This window comes from Capricornis sumatraensis, chromosome 6 (assembly GCF_032405125.1).
Source record: "Capricornis sumatraensis isolate serow.1 chromosome 6, serow.2, whole genome shotgun sequence".
Lineage (NCBI taxonomy): Eukaryota > Metazoa > Chordata > Mammalia > Artiodactyla > Bovidae > Capricornis > Capricornis sumatraensis.
Window position 1 is genome coordinate 79,139,851 of NC_091074.1, and position 21,619 is coordinate 79,161,469.

General features: G+C 54.1%; 1 protein-coding gene across 2 annotated transcripts in view; it reads right to left on the reverse strand.

Moving 5' to 3' along the window:
* Positions 1 to 413: 413 nt before the first annotated feature.
* The window catches only part of PEBP4 (phosphatidylethanolamine binding protein 4), a 262,420-nt gene continuing 241,214 nt past the window's right edge, over positions 414 to 21,619 (reverse strand). For both annotated transcript variants that reach the window (XM_068974688.1, XM_068974690.1), the window contains exons 5-7: positions 16,217 to 16,262; positions 13,826 to 13,939; positions 414 to 634 (exon numbers count right to left, since the gene is read on the reverse strand). In XM_068974688.1, coding sequence (XP_068830789.1) covers positions 480 to 634; positions 13,826 to 13,939; positions 16,217 to 16,262 — 315 coding nt within the window. In that variant the 3' untranslated portion in view covers positions 414 to 479. The remainder of the gene's footprint in view (positions 635 to 13,825; positions 13,940 to 16,216; positions 16,263 to 21,619) is intronic.

Consider the following 21,619-nt stretch of genomic DNA (forward strand, 5'->3'; position numbering starts at 1 on the left):
GCACACACCATGTGCCAACAGTGTTTGTTAAATGAGTGTTCAGAACTGGGAAGGGCCACGGTGGTAAACCAACCACCTCTTGTCCCTTCTTCCTCCTTCAGTTTTGCAACTGAGGAAGTGGAATTTTACGGAGGGTAAGTGACTTGCTCAAGGTCACATGGTGCCTCAATGACCATTCAGGGCTAGAAACTCCCACCTCCTGCCTGTCGCTCCATCCCACCCCACTCCCCACCAACCACTTGCATTTTACAGGAGTGCCCCCAGCCCCAGTGCTGGATATCGATGGATTTCCACCTCTTGGTTTTGGAAGGAGGACAGGTTTGGAAACAACACATCCAACCATTAAGCCCTAGATGATTTTTTTAAATTTGGAAGAGAAAGGGGGTTCTATACCCGGAGAGGGGGAGTCCGTACCCAGACCATGGGTGGTGCGCACTGTGGACACACCGGCAGTGTGAAGCTTGAGGTCTGGCAGGCAGTTATTTCGGTTCAGGTTTGTCCGTGGTCGCATTGCTTACTACTCCCCGGTTCTGGGGACTTAGCGCATCCAGGTAATATTGGGTCATGAACTGGGTGCTGGCTTCAGGTTCAGTCAGGTGGAAGTGGCTCAGAAATTTGTCCATTTTCCAAGAGCCTGGAAGGACAAACAGACCACAGGGAGGTGATGAGACAGAACTGTGGACTTGAGAACTGGCAGGGGCTCGAGAGGGAGGCCGACTCTGGGGAATAGGGGTAGCAGGTGGTGACCCTGGCCCTTGGTCTGAAGGCAGTAGGTGTCTGGGGTGCCCGCTGGCTCCTGGCTGCAGGGGAAGCCCTGGACGTTAGCAGCATCTGGAAAGGATACTTCCCAGAGGACAGTGGGGACCAAGAGTCTGGACTGAATCAAGGACTGCCTTTAGTCTCTTTCTTCAGGCCTTCATTTGGCACAACTCTGCCTTCCCATTCCTGTGCAGAAAGGAAATGCCTGGTCAGGTGGGCTGCCCACTTCTGCCTCCCACCCATCTTTTCCTGCAAGTTCCCCTGACCTCGCGACTGTGGTCTGAATGCTGCTTTTCTTCATTCCTGGTCACCCCCGTTGCCAAGGCTAGGATTGGCAGAAGTGTCTATGCCATTTCTTCCAATCTCTTCTTTAGAAGCCAGCCCAGCCACCTCCTCCCCAGTCCCAAGAGACCTCGTGTGACAGGGTTCCTTCCCCGGCGGTGACACAGATGAAAGGCAGGCACATGGCCAGGCTGCTTCTCCTTGCCCTGAGGACCTAGATCCTGAAGGGGAGTGGAGAGTGGACGAGACGTCCCAGCCTGGACCCTGGGGAAGTCCAATGGGTGCCCAGGTCAGAGGGGGCCTTCTCCAGGGGGAGAGAATGCAAGGCCATGAGGGGGAAGGAGGTGAATCTTTTAGAGCAAGTGTGAACAGGCCTAGCAGCAGGGCAAGGAGGGCAAGGCCCTGGGCACAGAGGAGGGGCTTAGGGAAGTGGTCAGCAGCATATTCCCACGCTCTTGTTTCCCAAACCCCAGGCCTCAGGCACCCTTGGTGGATGGTTGCCAGATAAAATACAGGTTGCCCAGTTCTATCTGAATTTCAGAGGAACAACGAATCCTCTGTTAGTGCAAATGCGTCCCACATATTGCATGGCCCAGACTTATACTAACAAATTACTCCTTGTTTATCTGAAACTCAGATTGAATTGAGTATCCTATAAGGACAGAGGAGCCTGGTGGGCTATAGTCCATACAGTTGCAGAGAGTTGGACATGACTGAGCACACATTTACTTACCTATTTAATGTATTTATTGGGTGGCCTGAAAAGTTCGTTCTGGTTTTTCCATACGCTCATACAGAAAACTTGAACGAACTTTTCTGGCCGACCCAATATTTATTTATCCCCGCTCCCCTTCTCCCCACGCCCCCCTGGCTAGAGGGATTACTGCAGGTAGACCCTGCCTGGAGCAGGGCTAGACAGTGGCTGATACAGCCTGAACCGAAGGAGACATCTAACACACCAGGAGGCTGAAGTGGGGGGCTGGCAGCCTAGAATTCCTCCCTGAGCCGCCCCTTCACCCACCTGTGGCCCCTTGACTGCATCTACCTCCATTTTCAGCAATGAAGAGAGCAAGTCCCTCTCTCTGCCACCTGCCCTCCACCAGGTGTTAGCATTTCAAAGATGTTCTCAAGGAGAGGACAATTTTAATCCAAATAAAACAATGATTTGTAAATAATACCAATAACATGGGGACTTCTATGATGGTCCTGTAGCTAAGACTTGGCGCTGTCAATGCTGGGGGCCTGGGTTCCATCCCTGGTCAGGAAACTAAGGGATGTCAAAACTAAGACCTGGTGCAACTAGTAAAAAATAATAGCAAGAACACCAATATAGTGCTTCCTATGTGCTAGGCACAGTTCTAGGAACTCCACATATACTCACTTAATCCTCACAAGGAAAGAAAAGTGAAATGAAAGTTGCTCAGTCATATCTGACTCTTTGCAACACAGAATACTGGAATTTTCTAGGCCAGAATACTGGAGTGGGTAGCCTTTCCCTTCTCCAGGGGATCTTCCCAACCCAGGGATCGAACCCAGGCCTCCCGCATTGCAGGTGGATTCTTTGCCAGCTGAGCTACAAGGGAAGCCCGAGAAAAGTGGAGTGGGTAGCCTATCACTTCTCCAGCAGTTCTTCCTGACCCAGGAATCAAACCGGGATCTCCTATATTTCAGGTGGAGTCTTTACCAACTGAGCTATCAGGGAAGCCCCACAAGGGGAGAAGACTGTTTTTATTCTCAATGCACAGATAGGATAATGGGGTCATAGGACCAGATTTGGTGAAAAAGCTTTTAGGGGAATGGATGGGGGAAAGGAGGGCTTCCCTAGTGGCTTAGATGGTGAAGAATCAGCGTGCCGATGCAGGAGAACTGGATTTAATCCCTGTGTCAGGAAGATCCCTTGGAGAAGGGAATGGCAACCCACTCCAGTGTTCTTGCCTGGAGAATCCCATGGACAGAGGAGTCTGGTGGCCTACAGTCCATGGGTTTGCAAAGAGTTGGACATGACTGAGCAATTAACACACACACTTCAGGAGAAGGGTCACCACAGGTTCCCCCAAGTCTCATCTGGCTCTGTGTACATTCAAATGGGGCCTTTGAGGGCTAGAAAACAGGTGTTTCAGGACTTCTTTTCTGGGGGGGGGCAGTGGCCTGAGATGAAGACCCACTGCTGGGGTTTGGGGATGGGGTGGGGAGCTGCTTTACACTAGGATGGGAGGGAGGGAGTGAGGAGAGAGCAGGTGCTCGCCTGTCTGTGGCCTCTGCCCCGAGGGAGCTGGGCTGGCTGGGAAAGAAATGTAGTATCATGACCCTGGGAAGGGGTGTGTAGGTACATGTACGTGTGCATGCAAGTTTGCATGTGTGTATATGTATGCGCCAGGGAAAGGGTCATGGGTGAACTGGTATGTGGCTGGCACAGAGACAAGGGGACCTTCCCCAGAGAGCACAGCAGGAAGGAAACCCGTGGCAGGGAAGGAATTGAAACTCATCACAAGATCAGGGCAAGTTGGCAGAAAGAAATCCCCCTTTACTCAGGGAGACCTTGCTCAGCTCTCCCAGCAATCTGCTCTCTTGATGGAGCTTGGGGCGGGGGTGCGCCTTCCGGGTCCCATTGCCGACATCCCTGGGGTTCTCGGGTTTCTTGGGCAGCTTCTCAAACCAGGTGCATCCCTCGGCAGAGGCACCCAGTGCTGGGCTGCTAGCCTTGGTGGCCTCCTCCCCTGGCTTGGCCGTGACTCCTTACACCTCCGTTTCCTGCCACAGAAGGCAAGAGGAACTGACCCTGTGCAAGTTCTAGAAGGAAGAGGGGTGAGTCAGGCCCTCTGGGCTGTGTGAGGAGCTGGGAGGCTGTGGCTTCTGTGGTTGCTGCGCCGGAGGAAAGCCCCATCCTGCATGGTAGTAGCTCTGGAGGGCTGCCCTGCAGGGAGGGGCCGGCAGCCGGCTTGCTCAGGCCACGCCCCTCGTGCCCGGACCTACCCTGGACCAGCTCTGCCTGGGAAGCCGACAGGGCTGGCCAGTGCACTTCTCAGGTCTCTGTGGCGCGAGGCCTCCGGCTGCAGGGAGAAAGGAGGAGGGCAGCTCCCGAGCCAATGGCTGGAACACAGAGGTCCCTGGTCTCCTCAGGATGGGGCTGTGGCAGAGGATGTGCAGGGTGGTCCCTGCACAACCCTAGGGAGTGCTGTTCTCATCCAGCACAACTACACACAGAGGCCGTTTGCTCACTTATTGGGTGGTGCTGACGGGAAAGATGTTAGCTATGAGATAGGTTAAATGTTGGGCTTCCCTGGTGGCTCAGTAGTAAAGAATCTGCCTGCTGATGCAGGAGACCCAGGTTTGATCCCTGGGTTGGGAAGATCCCTTAAAGAAGGGAATGGCAATCCACTCCAGTATTCTTGTCTGGAGAATTCCATGGACAGAGGAGCCTGGACAGGCTATAATCCATGGGTTCGGAAAGAGTCGGACACAACTTTATCGACTTAACCAACTCAACAATAATAGACCTTAGAGATGTTCCAGACCTGGGCTGGGAGGTAGGGAGCGGGGAGAGTTAGGTCATCTCATCTAAAGCCATGGGGAGGGGGTGTTCTGAGCCTCTCTACCAAACACTGGGAGGGGATGAGTGACCCTTGTCTTCAACAAATGGGAGGCAAGCTCCAGGCTTCAGAGACTCATCTTATGAATTTGAGTCTTTGGGATGGCAAATTGCGAATGGCCCTGAGGCAGGTCTTGACAGTCCATCTCTTCACTCCCAGCTTTCCAGATCTGTGGGGCTGGCTTGCCACTCACTGCTTGGGAGTAGTTCACAACAGGGAATGGACCCTCCCCCACCCCTGCCACCATCCAGCCTGTCAGGGTTTAAGAGGCAGGTGGTTCAGTGGTAAAGCATCTGCCTGCCAATGCAGGAGACCTGGGTTTGATCCCTGGGTTGGGAAGAACCCCTGGAGAAGAAAATGGCAACCCACTGCAGTTTTCTTGCCTGGGAAATCCCATGGCCAGAGGAGCCTGGTGGGCTGCGATACATGGGGTCACACAGAGCTGTACAGAACTGAGAGACGGAGCCCTGTGCAGGAGACTGAGAAAGGGGTGCTACACTAGTCCAGTACACCACCCCCAGGATCTGGGAGGACTGGGCAGAGAGCACCTGGGCCAGAACTCAGAAGCTCTGAGCTGAAGGGAATCTCAGACCTGGGATCCAGGCCCCCCAACACTGACAGCTGCTTCTGGGGGCTGCCAGAAGTGGTGGAGGGTTACTTGATCCAGGCCCCACTCCTGCCCTTGACAACTTTATAACAGGATGATCAGCACTGTATTAGGGACTTCCCCGCTGGCCCAGCAGTTAGGAATCCACCTTCCAATGGAGGGGGACTCAGGTACCATCCCTGGTCGGGGAACTAGGATCACACGCAGAGGGGCAACTAAGCCCATGCCACTGCTGCTGAGCCCAGGTGCCTCACGTAGAGAAAGCCCACACGCCGCAGGAAGACTCAGCACAGCCAAAGTTTAAAAGAAAGAGAAGAAACTGCTTTAAAAAATGAAAAAAACCAACCAAACAAAAAAGCCATTGGACTAATAACAAGCTAGGCCTTTGTGGGATAGCCTCTCCGCTGCACAGTGTGCAGCCCCAGGAGACGAGTTCCCATCCACCATAGTGTCCCGGAGTCTCTCCACCAGACTCACTCTTCAGACTTCCCAATAGCATGGAGCAGCGCTCCCTGTGTGTCCTTGCTCCCTCCTGCCTCGTCATTTGGTCCTCAGTAGACCCTCACGTGTTCCCCTCTCTCTGGGAGGGACGGCCCCATTCAGATTGGCTGGGGAAAGGGACAGGGCTCTAAACCTTGGCATGGGCCCCCCTCAGCCTCTTCTGGGACTCATGACCTCATGATGCCTGTCTCAGAGACACCCTGTCACCCCAGGCTGGTGAGCTGTGTCTAACTGAGGCAGCCACCCTATTCCCCAGCCTCTGGCTGCCCTCCCTCTGCTCAGGGACACACGTGCTTTCCTGTCAGGGGACAGTGGCCCTGAAAGAAAGACAAAAATTGAACACCAGCCTAATAAGCGTCCCACTGAGTGCCCGGCTCAGGTCTGTAATTTGTTTGGCTCTGCGTGGGGCTGGCTGCCGTGAGGGGAGCGCTGATGCCTTTCTGATGAGATTAATGATGTCCTGGCGGTGGTGGGCGGGAGGCCTGAGCCTTTTATTTTTTTGTGCCGTTAAATGACATCCAGAGATTTCCACTAGGGAGCTGAAAAGCCCTCGTTCCATCATATCCAATTACTCCTGGAGAATAGTTGCTGAGTAGCTGATCCTGCTCACTTGAGAGGCTCAGGGCAGAGGGGACCACTATGACTTTGGCGGGAGTGAGAGGGTGGGGATGTCAGGGGGTTTTTCCAAGGTAGAGAGGAGAACCCCTGAGAGCTGGCAAGTGGAAGTGCGATTCCTAATTACCCAGTAAGTGGATCACCAGGCTCCTCCCTCCATCGTGCATTTGAGGGTGGGGGGTAGGTGTGGGTAAGAGACTGAGAAGAGGGGAGACTCTGAACGGTCCACTGAGCCCCCAGTTATCAATTATAGTACTTGGTAATGGTGATGGATGGCTGACTGGAGTTCTGGGTGAAAGTAGGGGATTATCTGCGGTTTCCGGATGATCTTTCAGTAGTTTGGGATGGCTGACGCTGGGCTTGACTGGGGTGTGTTCTGGAAGAGGGTGCCTGGGGCCTGTGGTGGTGGCAGGTGGTTCTGAGCCAGGGTGCCTGTCTGAGAGTTGCCCAGCATGGCCTCACCTGGGCCTCTGCCAGGCCCCCAGTCCTACCCGCTCTGCCAGGTGGGTGGGGCCCTTTGGAGGCAGAAGAGGGCTGCCTGACACAAGCCCACACAGTGACTCAGGGGCTGGGCCCCCGGGCTCCTGGGACCTGGCCAGGTGAACCACCATGGGAGGTCATGGGGGGCGGGGAGGGGCTGTTTTGCAGTGGGTTGTGTGTGTTTGTGTCTGTCTGTGTGTTTGGGCTGCTCTCCAGGCAGCACTCCCTTCGCTGCTGCTTGGCTTGCACGAGGTCTCCCCTCGTTGCCACCAGGCCTGGTGGATCCCCTGCCAGCCTCGGGCCCTCACCATGGATGCTGCCTACTGTGGATGCTGCCTCTGCACCCTCGGCCCTGGGCTTTCAAACATTTCCCCACAGCGCCCTTACCTCATTCACCCACAGAGCTCCACAGGCCTTCAGATGCTACAAGCAAGACTTAAACCCCACGGTGTGGCAAGTCTCTGCCTGTCCCTCCTCTCTGACCCCTGTGGGTGGGTGGCTCACCCAGAGGCGGCTCCATTCAGCCGCCTGTGGTGCTGGGGAGCAAGATTCTGGCTGTCTGGTCTGGAGCCCAGGGACCCTCCTCTGCTCCTCCCACTCTGTTCTGCAAGAAGTCTCCCTGCAGATCCCCCAGGCTTCCGTGGTCAGGCAGACCCAGCCTGGCGTGGCCTGTCAGTCCCCCTGGTGCCACAGCACAATTCTGGGCCCGTGGCCTTGGAGAGGCTTGAGGAGCCAGCTGGGGCAGAGGGGATTCCCCGGATCACCCTGAGGCATGTGAGGCCAGCTTGTGGCACCCCTGGGCAAGGTGCCTAAGGTGTGGCAGGGCACAGACCACAGCTCCTAGAGCCGAAGTCTGCACGTGGTGCTGGGTCGCAGCCTTCCTCCAGAGGTAGGGTGTGTGGGGGCATCACCAAGACGCCCAGGGCAATGGATGGCCTTGCTCCCTCTCAGACCCCACACCAGGGCCCAGAATTCTGGTGGTCTGGTTCGGGGAAGATGGAATGTGGGTGAACTGTTGCCAAGATCCTTGGCCCAGAAAGCAGAAGATGATCTTGCTATGAACTGCAGACTTTTAGTCAAGCAAGCCACTCACCATTCTGGGCCCTGATTTCCTCCTCTGCCCTGGGGTTGGTAGGGGGCATGTGGTCACTGTGCTGCCCACCCAACATGGTTGGGGGGGGGAGGGGCAGGGCAGGCTGATAGAGAGGCTGGGACAGGGTGGGTGTGGGCACCAAAATGGTCATTTGTGGGCACAGTGCTCACAGAAGCGGCTGTCCTAGCGTTAAAGGAAGTTGAACGTGAGGTGTGTTTGTAAATGTGGGGGTGTGAGAGTGTGCAGATCCCTGTGTGTGTGTGTGTGTGTGTGTGAATGGTTATCCGTGGGTGTGTCTCCTATACAAACACACTCATTGATTCAAAGTTCACAGAGGGCTGCACCCAGGGACAGGTGGTAAAAAGGGAATGTAGGACAGACCTGAACTCCTTCTTCAAGGAAGAGACTAGAGAGTCTTGGGGTGGAAGTTGTTGCTGTTCAGTTGCTCAGTCGTGTCTGACTTTTTGTGACCCCATGGACTGCAGCACACCAGACCTCCCTGTTCTCCACTATCTTCTGGAGTTTGCTCAAATTCATGCCCATTGACTTGGTGATGCCATCCAATCATCTCATCCTCAGTTGCCCCCTTCTCCTTTTGCCTTCAATCTTTCCTTGCATTGGGGTTTTTTTTCAATGAGTCAGCTCTTTGCATCAGGTGGCCCAAGTATTGGAGCTTCAGCAACAGTCCTTCCAATGAATATTCAGGTTGATTTCCTTTATTATTGACTTGTTTGATCTTTGCAGTCCAAGGGGCTCTTAAGAGTGGTGGATGTTGGAGCCAGCAAGAGGAAAATGTAAAAAATACAGAAGAGAGAAAAGCAGGTGACTGAGGACATAAACTAGGTGTTTTGTGAGCATGTGAGTAGGCAATAGGAGCAGGAGAGGGCGGAGGAGGCACTGACGGGGTAGACTTCTCACTGACGGAGAGAAGACGGGCCCTTGGGGGAATTTAGAGAGGCGCCATGGACTGGTGTCCTGAAGGCTTAAAGGCAGTCCTGCTGTGGGGGAAGGGGGAAAATGTTCTGCCCAGATTGGCAGGCGGAGGCAAATCCATTGCTGGGTGAGCTGGTGGGCACGTGGGCATGCGTGAAGAAGCAGGGTTAATGGGTGTTCTGGCAGCATGTGGTCCAAAAGGGTATGAAACAAGGTATCGAGTGTGGGCCCTCTGCAGACAAGGCCCCTCAAAGCACTTGGTTGGTTCCTCTAGTACCTGGAAGTCTAGGGCCAAATCCAAGGCTGCCATGAGGACCATGTGCAGAGAAACCATCATGAAGCCCGTATGAGCCCAGAGACCGGATTCTAGGCTTTGGGTGAAGAGGATGGGGAGCGGGGGTTGGAGATTAGACCTGGGGGAGGGGAGTTAAACTGGGGGGCCAAGGGGGCAAGTCCTGTGTCTTGTAGACCCAAGATAACGCCAGTTCCAAATCTGAAAAGGTGAAGTGTGGCCTTTGGGACAAATGTCAGTGAAACTGGGTCATCCCTTGTCAGGGGCACCAGTTCAGGCTCTATCAGCCTCAGCATTCTCCTCCATTTAGGGTGCAGTCAAATGGCAACCCACTCCAGTATTCTTGCCTTGAGAACCCTGTGGATGCAGGAGCCTGGTGGGCTACGTCTGTGGGGTCGTGAAAGTGTTGGACATGACTTAGAGCATGAACAACAACAACAACAGGATTAAGTGATGTGACTGTCTCCCTCCACTCTCTCTGTGAGCTCCTAGTGTCTGCAGAGATTCTCCGGATTATTCCACACATCCGCAGTAGCAGGGATGTACTTCCGTACCCACGGCACCCAGAATGGGGCCCCAAACACACTTGACACCAAGCGTCACCTGAGTGGACGCAGAAGGCACTGCTGAATCATGATGCGGAAAGTGGCACAGGGAGGAGGGAGCTGTGGAAAGGCAGGACTTCACACACTAGAAGTGAGGTGGGCCCAGATCCTCTTCCAGCAGTGGTCCCGGTGGCCCTGGATCTGATAAAAGGCCTCTGTCCAGAAGCCCACAGGACTGGTGGTGGGGGGCGTCGCGCCCAGATTTGTCCAGTGAAACTGGCAGGTGGGCCAGTTCTGTGAGCCAGAAGCAAATCTGTTGAGGGTCATTCAGGGGTAGACCAGCTAGACCAACCCCTTGTCTTGATAATGGAGATACTGAGGCCCAGGGAGGTGAGGTGGCTTGTCCAAGGTCAGACAGTGGGCATTTGGATGTTGAGATTTCCCATCTGCTGACCCCTCGTATATCATCCTGGAGTCACAGGACAAAGAGGAATCCTGGAGAGGGTTAGGCCCCTGACCCTGAACAATGCCACCTCCCCCACCAATCCTGACCCCCAAAACAGTCATATAGGTTCAAGGAGAATAATCTCATGCTTCCTTCTCATTGAATCTTGACATTCACAGCTAAGTCCCAGTGTGAGAGGCAACCCCAAAGGACTGAGTCATGTTAACCGTCTCCTGTGGATGCCCTTCTACATGGGCTCTTGGATACTGACCTCTCCCCTCCAGCCTCTGGATGCTGTCTGTTCATCCAGGGGTCACTTGACCAGGGTTGGCTATGGCACAGGTACCCTGGGACTCCCCACCTCCCTCAATGGAAAGAAAACTAGATCAAAGTAAGCCCCAGGGCCCGTGCTCATGGGCAAGGCCTCTTGTCCTGGACTCCTGAGGGCTGGTCCAGCTTGAGTGCCAAGAGACCCCCCCGGCACTGTGCAAATGTTAGAGACTGCCTGGCCTTGGGAAATGCACACAAGTGGCTTCTGCTTTTGCAGTCAACCCTGGGCTCATCCACACCACACACCTCTAGGCCTCCAGTGGCCTCCTGTCCTCTCATTCTAGTCTGCGCTGCCCACTACTCTGGCACGGTCTTCTCTAAAGAGTGGCTTTTGTGTGGTATTCTTCACATGGGCAATCTCCAGTAGTTCTCTACGGCCCCCACCAAAGTCACGCCTGTGCTGGGCGTTGGAGACCCTCCATGACCTCCCACTTTCTCCTTTCATCACCATCACAGGGGGCCTCCTCACTTTTTATATTAAAAAAATTATTTGTTTATTTTTGGCTGTGCTGGGTCTTCGCTGCTGCTCAGGCTTTTCTCTAGTTGTGGGGAGTGGGCTTCTCGTTGTGGCGGCTCGTCTTGCTTGGAGCAGAGTAAGATCCAGCATCTTGTTGCTCTAGGGAACACGGGCCTCAGTAGTTGTGGCTCCCGGGTTAGTTGTCCCACAGTATGTGGGATATTCCCGGACCAGGGATCAAACCTGTGTCCGTGCTGGCAGGCAGATTCCCAACCACTGGACCACCAGGGAAGCCCTTCTCACTTTTAAAAATGAGCTTTGCCTCTGCGGTTTCCTCAGTCCAGAGCACCCTTTTCCCCTTCACTCAAGGATTCGAATCTCTTCCTTCTCCAGGCCCAGCCTACTCTCGGCCTCCTCCAAGTGGCCTCAGGACACTGTGAATCTGAAGATCCAACCCTTTGTTTTCTAGATGAGGAAATCACGGCCCAGAGACATTAGCTGATTTGCTGAGAAGTCAAATCACTAGGTAGAGACTGAAAATCAATGTTTCCTCACCCTGCAGTGAAATACTTTTCACTCTTCCCAGCTGAAGAAGGTGTGTCATCCTGGAGGGAAAGGGAACCTGGAAAGGGACAGGACTGTCCCTAAGTCCACTGGAGCTCCGGTTGTCCTTCCAGCCAGAAACACACAATAAAGTGCTTAATTATAGGCTGCTCTGCATTGTTATTTGAGTGTTTCCAAAGGAGATTGTAAGCCCCTTGAGGGCAGGGAACTTTCCCTGTGCCCTGGATCGTTTTCCCTCCAAAGCCCTTAGCACGGGGCACATGGAAGACATCACATGGTGGGACTGGAACCTGGAAACTTTCATCTGCCAGAATAATTTTACCGTCTCCATTGCTGGCAGCAAACAAAACAGCATCTGGAAGCCAAAGGGATTCTGCCCGGTGGCAAGTCTGGTTCCAAAGTTTTCACAGAGATGGAAGGGGGGTTTCAGTGGGAGTACACAAAAAACTGTGGCTTTGGCAAAGATCCAAAGGGGACAAATGAGTTTCAGGCCCAGTGGGCTTGCAGTTTCATTGCCTGCTGCTTCTGTCTTAGGAAAGGCACCGATGGCTCTGGAGGACAAGCTATGCAAGGGGTGGCAAAGGTCTTTGGTGCACGCACCTGTCCTCCTCCTTGGCCCGTTTCGCAGGTCCTCTGGGCATTGCCTAATGCTCCTCCCAGCTGCATCCCTCTCTCACCCTGGAAGAGCACTTGGTCTGCTGGAGGCCCCCTCAGGAGACTGTCTGAGCATTATCCTGTCCAGGGCATGGGCACTGAGGCCCTGATGTTTAATGTGGACCTCGAAGGCACTGTTTTCCTTTATTCGACTCCCGTGTCGCATAAACATTGTAGGCTGAGATGCTGGTTTCCAGCCCCCCTGGAAAATCCCAGTGCAGGACTGGTAGAAGGGGCTTCGTGATGAAACAGGGAACTGGAGAAACCAATCTTGGCCTGGGCAAGAAACATTTTTCTTTCCCTTCTCTCTTTGTATCCAAACTTGAAACCGTGTCTCTGGCAAAGCTGTTTGAACAGATTTACAGATTGGTGAGGCGCTGGGGGCACCTGGGGAAGGTTCACCGGTGGAAAGGTTGTACCAGCTCCACTTCCAGGGCGGCCTGGAGCCGCTTGTGATTGGTGGACCCTGCTCGGCACATCTGAAGGGCTCCACACTCCCCTCCTCTCCTCTGGGGCCTGAGGCAGGAGGCTTGTGACAATACCTTCTCTTCCCAGTGGGTGGAGGTTGGTTAGGATCACTGGGTGAGAGGAAATGGCTGATGACACCCACCCACCCACTCACTCTTCTGTCAGCCTGGGGGATGCGCCCTTTGTCCTCCCAAGTTGGCGTTCGTGCATTCCACATTCTCTTCCCTTTCCTAAAATGGGGTGTGAGACACACAGCACACAGGGATCACATCATTTCCCACATTCCTGAAGAGAAATCTCAGGTCCCGAGAGGGGGCATGGCCCTTACAGGGTCAGGTGAGTCACCTGTGACATCGCATCTCAGTAGCCAGATGTCCCCCGCTCCTTCAGGGACCAAGCTCTGGTGGTAGGAGGACCAAGGCCACGCAGGCTGGGCTAACCACCGGGGAGCTGCGGGTTCTGGGTCCTCTGGAGAGTGCTGGGAGGGCTGCTCAGAGAAGCCAAAGAGGGGGCATGGCCAGGGATGTCTCTGCCCCACCACTGAGATGGCACAGAGCAATTAAGGACCGATGAAGACAGACCGGCAGGATGGCATTCCAGGGCCCTCTTGCCCAGATCAGACTCAATTACCGGGTACAATTATATGCAGAAGTGCTGTGGGGTAGCTGCCCGCACATGCCATTTGAAGCTACTGGGGGAGATGCTTCTTTCTCTGACTCTGGTTACCCACTTTGGGACCCTGCCTTATAGACCCACCTACCCAATTAAAGCCTCCATCAGGGATGATGGAACTGGCTTCTAGGGGGAGACCATGTCCGATGTCATCTCTTTTAGGACATTCATCCTGGTTTATTCTCAAGAGACACCACAGCCTTTGACTCTGGCCTCCAAGGCTCATGGACTTCCCTGGTGGCTCAGATGGTAAAGAATCTGCCTGCAAGTCAGGAAACCTGGGTTTGATCCCTGGGTTGGGAAGATCCCCTGGAAAAGGGAATGGCAACGAACTCCAGTATTCTTGCCTGGAGAATCCCATGGACAGAGGAGACTGGCAGGCTATAGTTCATGGAGTTGCAAAGAGTCAGACATGACTGAGCAACTAACACTCTAAGGCTCATGGGTAGAGTTAAAGTCCCAACTTGCCCACAAATAGTCGAACCATTCACTTTCATCCCAGAATTCACTCCAGTTTTGAAGAATGGGAAGGTCTTACCTCGAGTTTTGTTTTCTTTGGGAGGGAGAAAGATGGTCCTTCCTTCCTGAAGATAGACAAAGAACTGGTAGCGATGTAAGCCACTGTGTGCTGGTGGGGAGGGAGGCTGGTAGGCTATGGGAAGAAAAAGGAGAGAGGGTGGGCTCCATGTGCCCCAGTACACAGGGGCTCCTGGCTGCTCTGAGCAGGGGGCAAAGAGTCAGTCTTCGTCCTTTTCATGGTCCTTGCTGACCTTCCTGAGGTCCCAGCTGTGTGTGGGGGTCCACATACTGCAGACCATCAGGCTTTATCTTGGGCAGAATCTCATCTTCAGTCGCTTCATTTAAGAAGCGCATTATTTGGGGTGGTTGGGGGAGGAGGACGTGCGGGCAGGTTGAAAGTTTTGGGTGCTGGCCGGACTCTTGGGCCTTTCCGGACCAGTGGGTCTTGGTGTTGTCCCCTTTCTGCTTTGGTCTATCCTGATGGATTTCCTGCCTCAAGAGAAACCCCATCTTCCTCTGTGAGTGTGTTTGGCAGGGGATTTTTATTTATTTTCTCAGCATTTCCTTATGAACTCAATCCCCAAAGAAGCCAATTTCTTGGCTGGATCCGGAGGATCTGGAAGTGGTTACGGGGGTGGGTGGGACTCGGTTCAAAGGTTTGATCATGGAAGCTGTAGGATCTGGGTGCTTGGGGCACCGGGAGCTGACTCAGTCTCTTCCGGAGGAGAGTGCCCATCTCCCCTCCTTTTGGTCTTTGTGCGGGAGGCACTCTTTGTTGAGGGGGAGATGTGGTGTGGGGACATCTCTCATCCTTCCCCTAAGTTTATGCAGGGCCCCGGGGTTTTGCGAGTCGGACTTCTGCAGACTGTTCCAGCTGGGCCTCCTTCCAAGAGTGTGGTGTCTCTTTCCCACCCCTCTGCTCCCTTCATCTTTCTTTCCAAGGAACCAAGCATCTTCTGAGGGGTGGGTGGGGATGGAGTGTTTGCAAGGATGCTGCTAGTGGGATGGAGCATTGGTACACAGTGGCCACCTCCCTCTCCTGATCATCAGTTAGACAAGAATCACTTGCTTCTCGGAGTGGTGGAAGTGTTCCTCATGGTGCACTTCCTGCCACTGGCATGCCCGCAGCCAGGGGAATTCCTGACTATTCATTCCTCCCTAGGTTTTTACATTGCAGAGCAGATGTGTGTGTGTGTGTGTGTGTGTGTGTGTGTGTGTGTGTGTGAACCCAAGGTCTGCCACAAGTCATGTGAGCTGTGTTAACCAGGGTCTACACTGGGTGGGTGTGGGTTTTGCAGGAACTGGTGGGCATGTGTGCCCAGGCTATTTTGGAGGGTCTCTGCCAGTGTGTGCATGTGGGTACATTGACGCTTTTTTTTTTTTTTTGACAAATACTGCTGACCAGTGATGGATCTCAGTGGTTCCATGCAGCTGGGAATTTGTCCTAGGGGGAGATGGAGATGGAAGCCCTTCTCACCAGGGTGTTCCTGAAGAAACTTTCCCTCTAAAAGTAGAGCTGAGAGTCATGAGGAGGAAGGGAATGGGACACATTTGTTGAGCTGCATTTTGGGGCCGGGCCCGGGCTAGGTGCTTTCCCATGTCACTAGTCACGAGTGTTAGTTGCTCAGCTGTGTCCAGCTCTGCGACCCCGTGGACTGTAGCCCGCCAGGTTCCTCTGTCCATGGGATTCTCCAGGCAGGAATACTGGAGTGGGTTGTCACATCGCTGGAATCCTCTTCACGACTCGGGAAGGCAGGTAATATGGCCATTATCTAGATGAGAAAACTGGGGCTCTGAGCGATAAAGTCCGGCTGACAGTCAGTGGTGGAGCTGGGCTTTGAATCCGGGCCTGTCTGGTGCCCAAGTCTGTGTTGCTTCACCAAACCATGAAACTCGGTTGGTTTTTTTCTTGCTCAACCCTTTTCCAGGGGCCAGCTCACCCCTGGAGCAGTTGCTTCAAGCTGAGTGGTGGGCCTGCTCTTGCTGGTGGATCCCAGGGGGAAGGGAGGCAGGGAGCTAGTGGTGAGGATGGGGGTGGGAAGAAGAGGGGATTGGAGAAAAGGGAGGTCCATGCAGCTACATAGTAGGGCTGGGAGAGAGCAGGGAGGGGACCAAGTCCATCTGGGGGGCAGTTCTGGTTCCGGGTTCTGTCTCAGAAGAGCCCTGTAGGTTGATGTGGGCTCTATTTCTTACTGGTTGTGTGACATGGGGCAGGTGGGTCTATGCCTCAGTTTCCTCCTCTTTATAAAGGAGATATTGATGGCAGTGACCTTAAAGGACAGTTGTGAAGATTAAATCAGAACATCCAAGTGAGCTCGGGGATCAGTGCTTCCCACACGGTGAAGCTGTATTGCTACGATGCTTGTCATTGCCCTGGCTGGGGGGAGGGGCCCTGGAGGGTGTCACTCACGCGATAACTCCTGGCCCTGAATCTTCCCTATCTTCATGTCGGTGCCCTGAAAATAAGAGACAGGCATGGGCAAGAGTTACTCCCAGGGCAGCGGAAGGCCACACCATCCACTCAGTCCCAGTGGGCTCTGCTGAGTTCAGTCTTTCTCTCTGAGAGAGCAGGATGGGAAAGGAGGAAGCGGTCTGACTGTCCTGGGGGATGCTGCTAGGACAGGCTGTGGGGTTTAGAATGGTGCCTCAGGGGGTCTGGGAGGGAGGACAGATACAGACATTGCTGGGGATGACCTGCTGGCGAGGCACGGACCCCCTGATCTACGCAGAGCCTGAGAGAACCCTTCTGGAAGAGACATCCCCCCCCCCTCACCCTCCGTGCCCCCAGGCTGAGCCCAGGATGCACCTCTCAGTCTGTGGGTCTGGTTAAATTGAGTGCCTGGGCTGACCATGCTCACTGCTTGCCCATTCTCTTGGGCTCTCTTTGGGACCTTCAGAATACTCTGCCAACGGCTGCCTGAGCAGCCAGCAGGGCAAGGGAGGGCCGGAGGAGGCTGGACCGCCTGATTCTGAGGCTTGAGGGGACTCAGTCCACCATGCTGGGTGGCTGGGACAGCCTCAGTTTTCCCCTTCCCTTGCTCCCTTTGCCTTCCCCCTCCCCTCCACTCAGTGTCTGTGAGATAATGAGGTGATCCTGGGGGCGGGTGCTAATTACTGTTTGTGCAGGGCCGGGAGATGCTCAGATGAAAGGCACTGGAGCTGGGCCCCTGGGTCCGTGCCATGGCTCGGGGCCCCGGGCCATGCCAGGGAGTCCTGCGGCCCCTAGGTGTGGGGTTTTATAGCCTTAATGATGGTGATTAGTGTGGCTCTTCGCTGCTTCTGCCAACACCTAACTGTGCCCTAGCCACCTTTCCACCCAGCCCTGCTGGTGCGGCCCCTGCTCCGTATCCATGAGAGGAGGTGGGGGTGGGGTGGGGCCAGGGGAGCATGCGATCTTTCTCCTCAGGTCTCTGCAGAGCTTCTCAGAGTCTGAGTGACCCAAACCCCAGTGTGGTTTCCTTTTTAGGAAATGCAAGCCCCGTTCCCTCATTCCAGACCCTCCATCACCCTCCTGTTCTCCCCTTTAGGCTGCAGTTTGTCCAAGTTTGTGCCAGAATATCCCTCTCCCTCCCCTCCCCCTGCTTCTCCGTGTCCAGCTAGGTCACCTGTGGTGGGAAGAAGGGGCAGGAGACTGCAGAAGGATGGAGCCCATCTTTGAGCCCCACTTCCACTGTTTCCTGTGTGTCTTTTGACGTCCTTGCCCTCACCCTCACCCCATCTTGTTTGCTCAGTAGCACCCAGGTAGCCTTCTAATTCAGCCCTGATGGACCCAAGCTCTGCTTACCCCCTCTCCCCCAGTATCAGGCCAGGCCTTATCCAGGGCTGGCTTGAGACCCCGGTGTGGCGAGCAGCTGAGGTGCTGGGGTGGCAGGGTGTGTGGGGGAAACGGAGGCCCCTCCCCTGGATACCCTTCTCTCTCCCAGGAGAGGTGGGGAGGACCTGAGGTCTTCCAGTCGCTCTCTCCGAATAGCTCCCTGGCCTCTCTAGCAGGACTGAGAGGTGGGTGCTGAGGCCAGGGAAGCCCAGCCCAGCCTGGCCTCCCCTTCCTCCCAGCCTCCCCCTCATTCCTTCCCAAGTCAGCCCAGCCAGTGATTTGTTTAAACAAAACAATAGCAACCTAGGCCGGCTGTTTCAATTCCCCACAGGCTTGGGTCCCACCCAGAGTGATAAACAGGCCTCTCTCCTGGTGCAAGCACAGGGAGGGGGCGAGGGCGCGGTAGGCCCTGGGCCTGTAGGGTCAGAGCAGTGTGGAAAGTCTGATCGCAGCCTCCATGAGGGTGGGGAGGCTCTCCATCCCCTCCCTTTCACTCTGGGGAGTCTTTTTCTCCTCGGCAGGGGCCAGCTTGGCAAGGACACATGCAAACCCTTAGAAACACTGGCGGCCCTTCCTGCCTGCCTTCCCCGGCCCACTGCCCCTGAGATCGGCGGAGGCAGCTGCCAGGGGCCGTGAGCAGATGGCACTGATGGCCTGAAGAGCCTAGAGGGTCTCTCTGGACCCTCCTTGGACAGATGCTGATCCTTGTTGGCAGGAAAAGCACCATGGAAAGTTCTGAGAAAGGACCAGGCAGCAGAAGGGCCCCTGAGTGTGGTCAGCTCAGCTGGTATTTACTCAAGTTGGGTTGGGAATTGGCTAAGATCCCCTTTGGCTATCAACCTTCCCTCACTGCTCTGTCCTCAGGGGCTTAACGTTTCTACCACAGAACTAACACCTGGTGGGGGCCTTAGCAAACCAGATCCAAGGGTGAGTAAGTTGAGTCCCCAAAAGAGATCAGACAATATGTCCAGCACCACAGGAGTGAGTGAGCGAATGCCAGAATGTTTTAGGAGGAGGGGGCCTCAGACCCTTTGAACTTGGACCCACAGTACCTCTTCTAAGACATTGTGACAATCCCATTCCTTCTCTAGGAGGTGTTTTTTTGGGAAAAGTGAAAGGCTTAGTTGCTCAGTCGTGTCTGACTCTTTGCGACCCTGTGGACTCTAGCCCACCAGACTCCTCTGACTATGGGATTCTCCAGGCAAGGAAGGTGGAGTTGGTAGCCATTTCCTTCTCCAGGGGATCTTCCCAACATAGAGATTGAACCCAGGTCTCCTGCAATGTAGGCAATTTTTCACCATCTGAGCCACCCACCATTATGTGTTTTTTTTTTTTTTGGCAGTACCCTGTGGCATGCAGGATCCTTGTTCCCTGACCAGGGATTGAACATGCACCCCTTTCATTGGAAGCATGGAGTCTTAACCACTGGACCACCAGGGAAGTCCCAGGAAGATCATTATTAATGTATACAGATATTAGCCAGCTAGTGGAGGACAGGGAGGCCTGGCGTGCTACAGTCCATGGGGCTGCAAAGAATCAGACTTGACTGAGTGGTTGAACAACATTACCTGGAGGGCTGGGGCTCCTGTGGCAATGATTACGCACCCCGTCAACACTACCCCCATCCCATGTGTAACTATGAACTCTCCTACAGCATCATCATGGCTTGCAGTGTTGCACGTCACCTTAGAAAGCTGGAAAATCACTTTAGACAGCTGGAAAGCTCTGGAGACGGAGGAGATTCGGGGCAATTTTGAAGAGAAGAGGGAACTCTATTATCCAGAGGAGATGGGGCTGAGGGAAGTACCCTGAGAGTGGCAACAAGCTCAGCGCTTGAGGGCCAGACCCCACACCTGTCGAGTCTGAGCAGAGCAGAGCTTTGGCAGGAGAGCCTCAGGAGGGGAGGGGGTTCCTTTCATTCCCCACTACCCCCCTCTAGGCCCCCAGGTGTGCTGCTCCTCTTTAAGACTGGCCCAGACAAAACTTCCTTTCCTTAACTTTAGCTAAGACAGGTGGGCATTTTCAAAAGGAACCTGTCTGGATGTGGATTCTTAAAAAGGAAATAATGACAGAAATTACACACAGCATGAAAATAGTTGGATTGCTAATCTTCAAGAACACTGAGAAGTCCGGGATGGGTTTTCTGAGATTTCAGTATGGGAGCACCAGAGGTGTTAGGTCAGTGAGCTTAGGAGGATGTCCTGGGCCCTTCTAAGTCACAGGGAACCGGTGGCTTTGGGACAGCAGCTTCTTTCCTCATCAGCATCCTCTGGAAATGCGGAACCCAACACTCAGCATCCTCTTAGCAGGGGGAGGGGAGCAGGAGGTGGGAAATTGCTGAGTTGGACCCTTGAATGCTCGGGATATAAGACACTCTCCCCTCTTTCTTAGATTCTGGTGCTTGATGTGTGCATATGTACATCCATGTGTGTGTAAATGCGCATGTGTGTGCATGAAGGGTGTGTACAGAGCTGGCTGGCATACAAACCAACGCATACTATTCTAGTCACAGAGAAGAAGCTCAACTCTGTGGACCCTATGGAGGAATTTCCTGGTTTATAGAACAAGAGACTTTCCTTCCAGCTCTCTCCCACCTCAGAACCCATCGTGTCTTGTTGAGCTAGTTTGAAACTGACATGTGAGATGTTTAAGAAGAGCTGAGGCTCGTCAGGGAGTTGCAGCAACCTCATTTCACGGACCAGGGTGATGCAGGCTGTCTCAGCAAGGGTTGTTCTGACTGGGGCTTGTCTCAGGGCAAGTAAAGAACACAGTGCTGGGCTTTCCTGGTGGCTCAGAGGTAAAGAATCCACCTTGCAAATGCAGGAGACACGGGTTCGATCCCTGATCCAGGAAGACCCCACATGCCATGGAGCAACTAAGCCTGAGCACCACAACTGCTGAGCCTGTGCTCTGGAGCCAGGGAGCCCCAATTACTGAGCCCGTGTGCTCTAGAGTAAGCCTGTACTCTGCAACAGGGGAAGCCTCTGCAGTGAGAAGCCCGATTACCGCAGCTGCAGAGTAGCCCCTGGTCGCCACAACTAGAGAAAAGCCTGAGCGGCAACAAAGACCCAGCACAGCCTAAATAAATAAATAAAATTATTTAAAAAACCCACACAGTGCTGGAAGCTGACAGCTGCCCCCCATCCCATCTTACATTTGTAACGAGCTCTTAGTATTTATTCTCCAGGGTACTGTCCAATCAATGGATCTGACAGCAGCTCTTGTATGCGAAGGGCAGAGATTGGTCTCCCCATTTGACTGGAGAGAAACCCAGAGAAGCTTCAGCTTCTCAAGGGCAGGGGCTGTATCCTTTCCATCTTTGTAGCTCTCAAGATACTTGGCACATAGGAGGGGAATTAGATGTTCTCAGTGCCCTGGCCCATGCCCTGGCTCGCTGGCTCCACCTTCAACCTGTTTCTCCTGGTCCCAGGGCCAGCACCAGCCTCCAGAGCTTGCTTCACCCCCAGCCCCCATGCATCAGGGCAGATGTGCTGGGGTGTTAAAGTTCCCTGGCAATAGCTCTTAACCAATGACTGATGGGAATTGGTGTATAAGTGCTCCAGGAATCTACAGTGGAACTTGCATGCTCACGAATCTTCCTTTTCCTGTCTTCAGTTCAGTTCAGTTCAGTTGCTCAGTTGTGTCCGACTCTTTGCGACCCCATGAATCGCAGCACGCCAGGCCTCCCTGTCCATCACCAACTCCTGGAGTCCACTCAGACTCACGTCCATCGAGTCCGTGATGCCATCCAGCCATCTCATCCTGGGTCGTCCCCTTCTCCTCCTGCCCCCAATCCCTCCAAGCATCACAGTCTTTTCCAATGAGTCAACTCTTCACATGAGGTGGCCAAAGTACTGGAGCTTCAGCTTTAGCATCATTCCTTCCAAAGAAATCCCAGGGTTGATCTCCTTCCTAATGGACTGGTTGGATCTCCTTGCAGTCCAAGGGACTCTCAAGAGTCTTCTCCAACACCACAGTTCAAAAGCATCTATTCTTCGG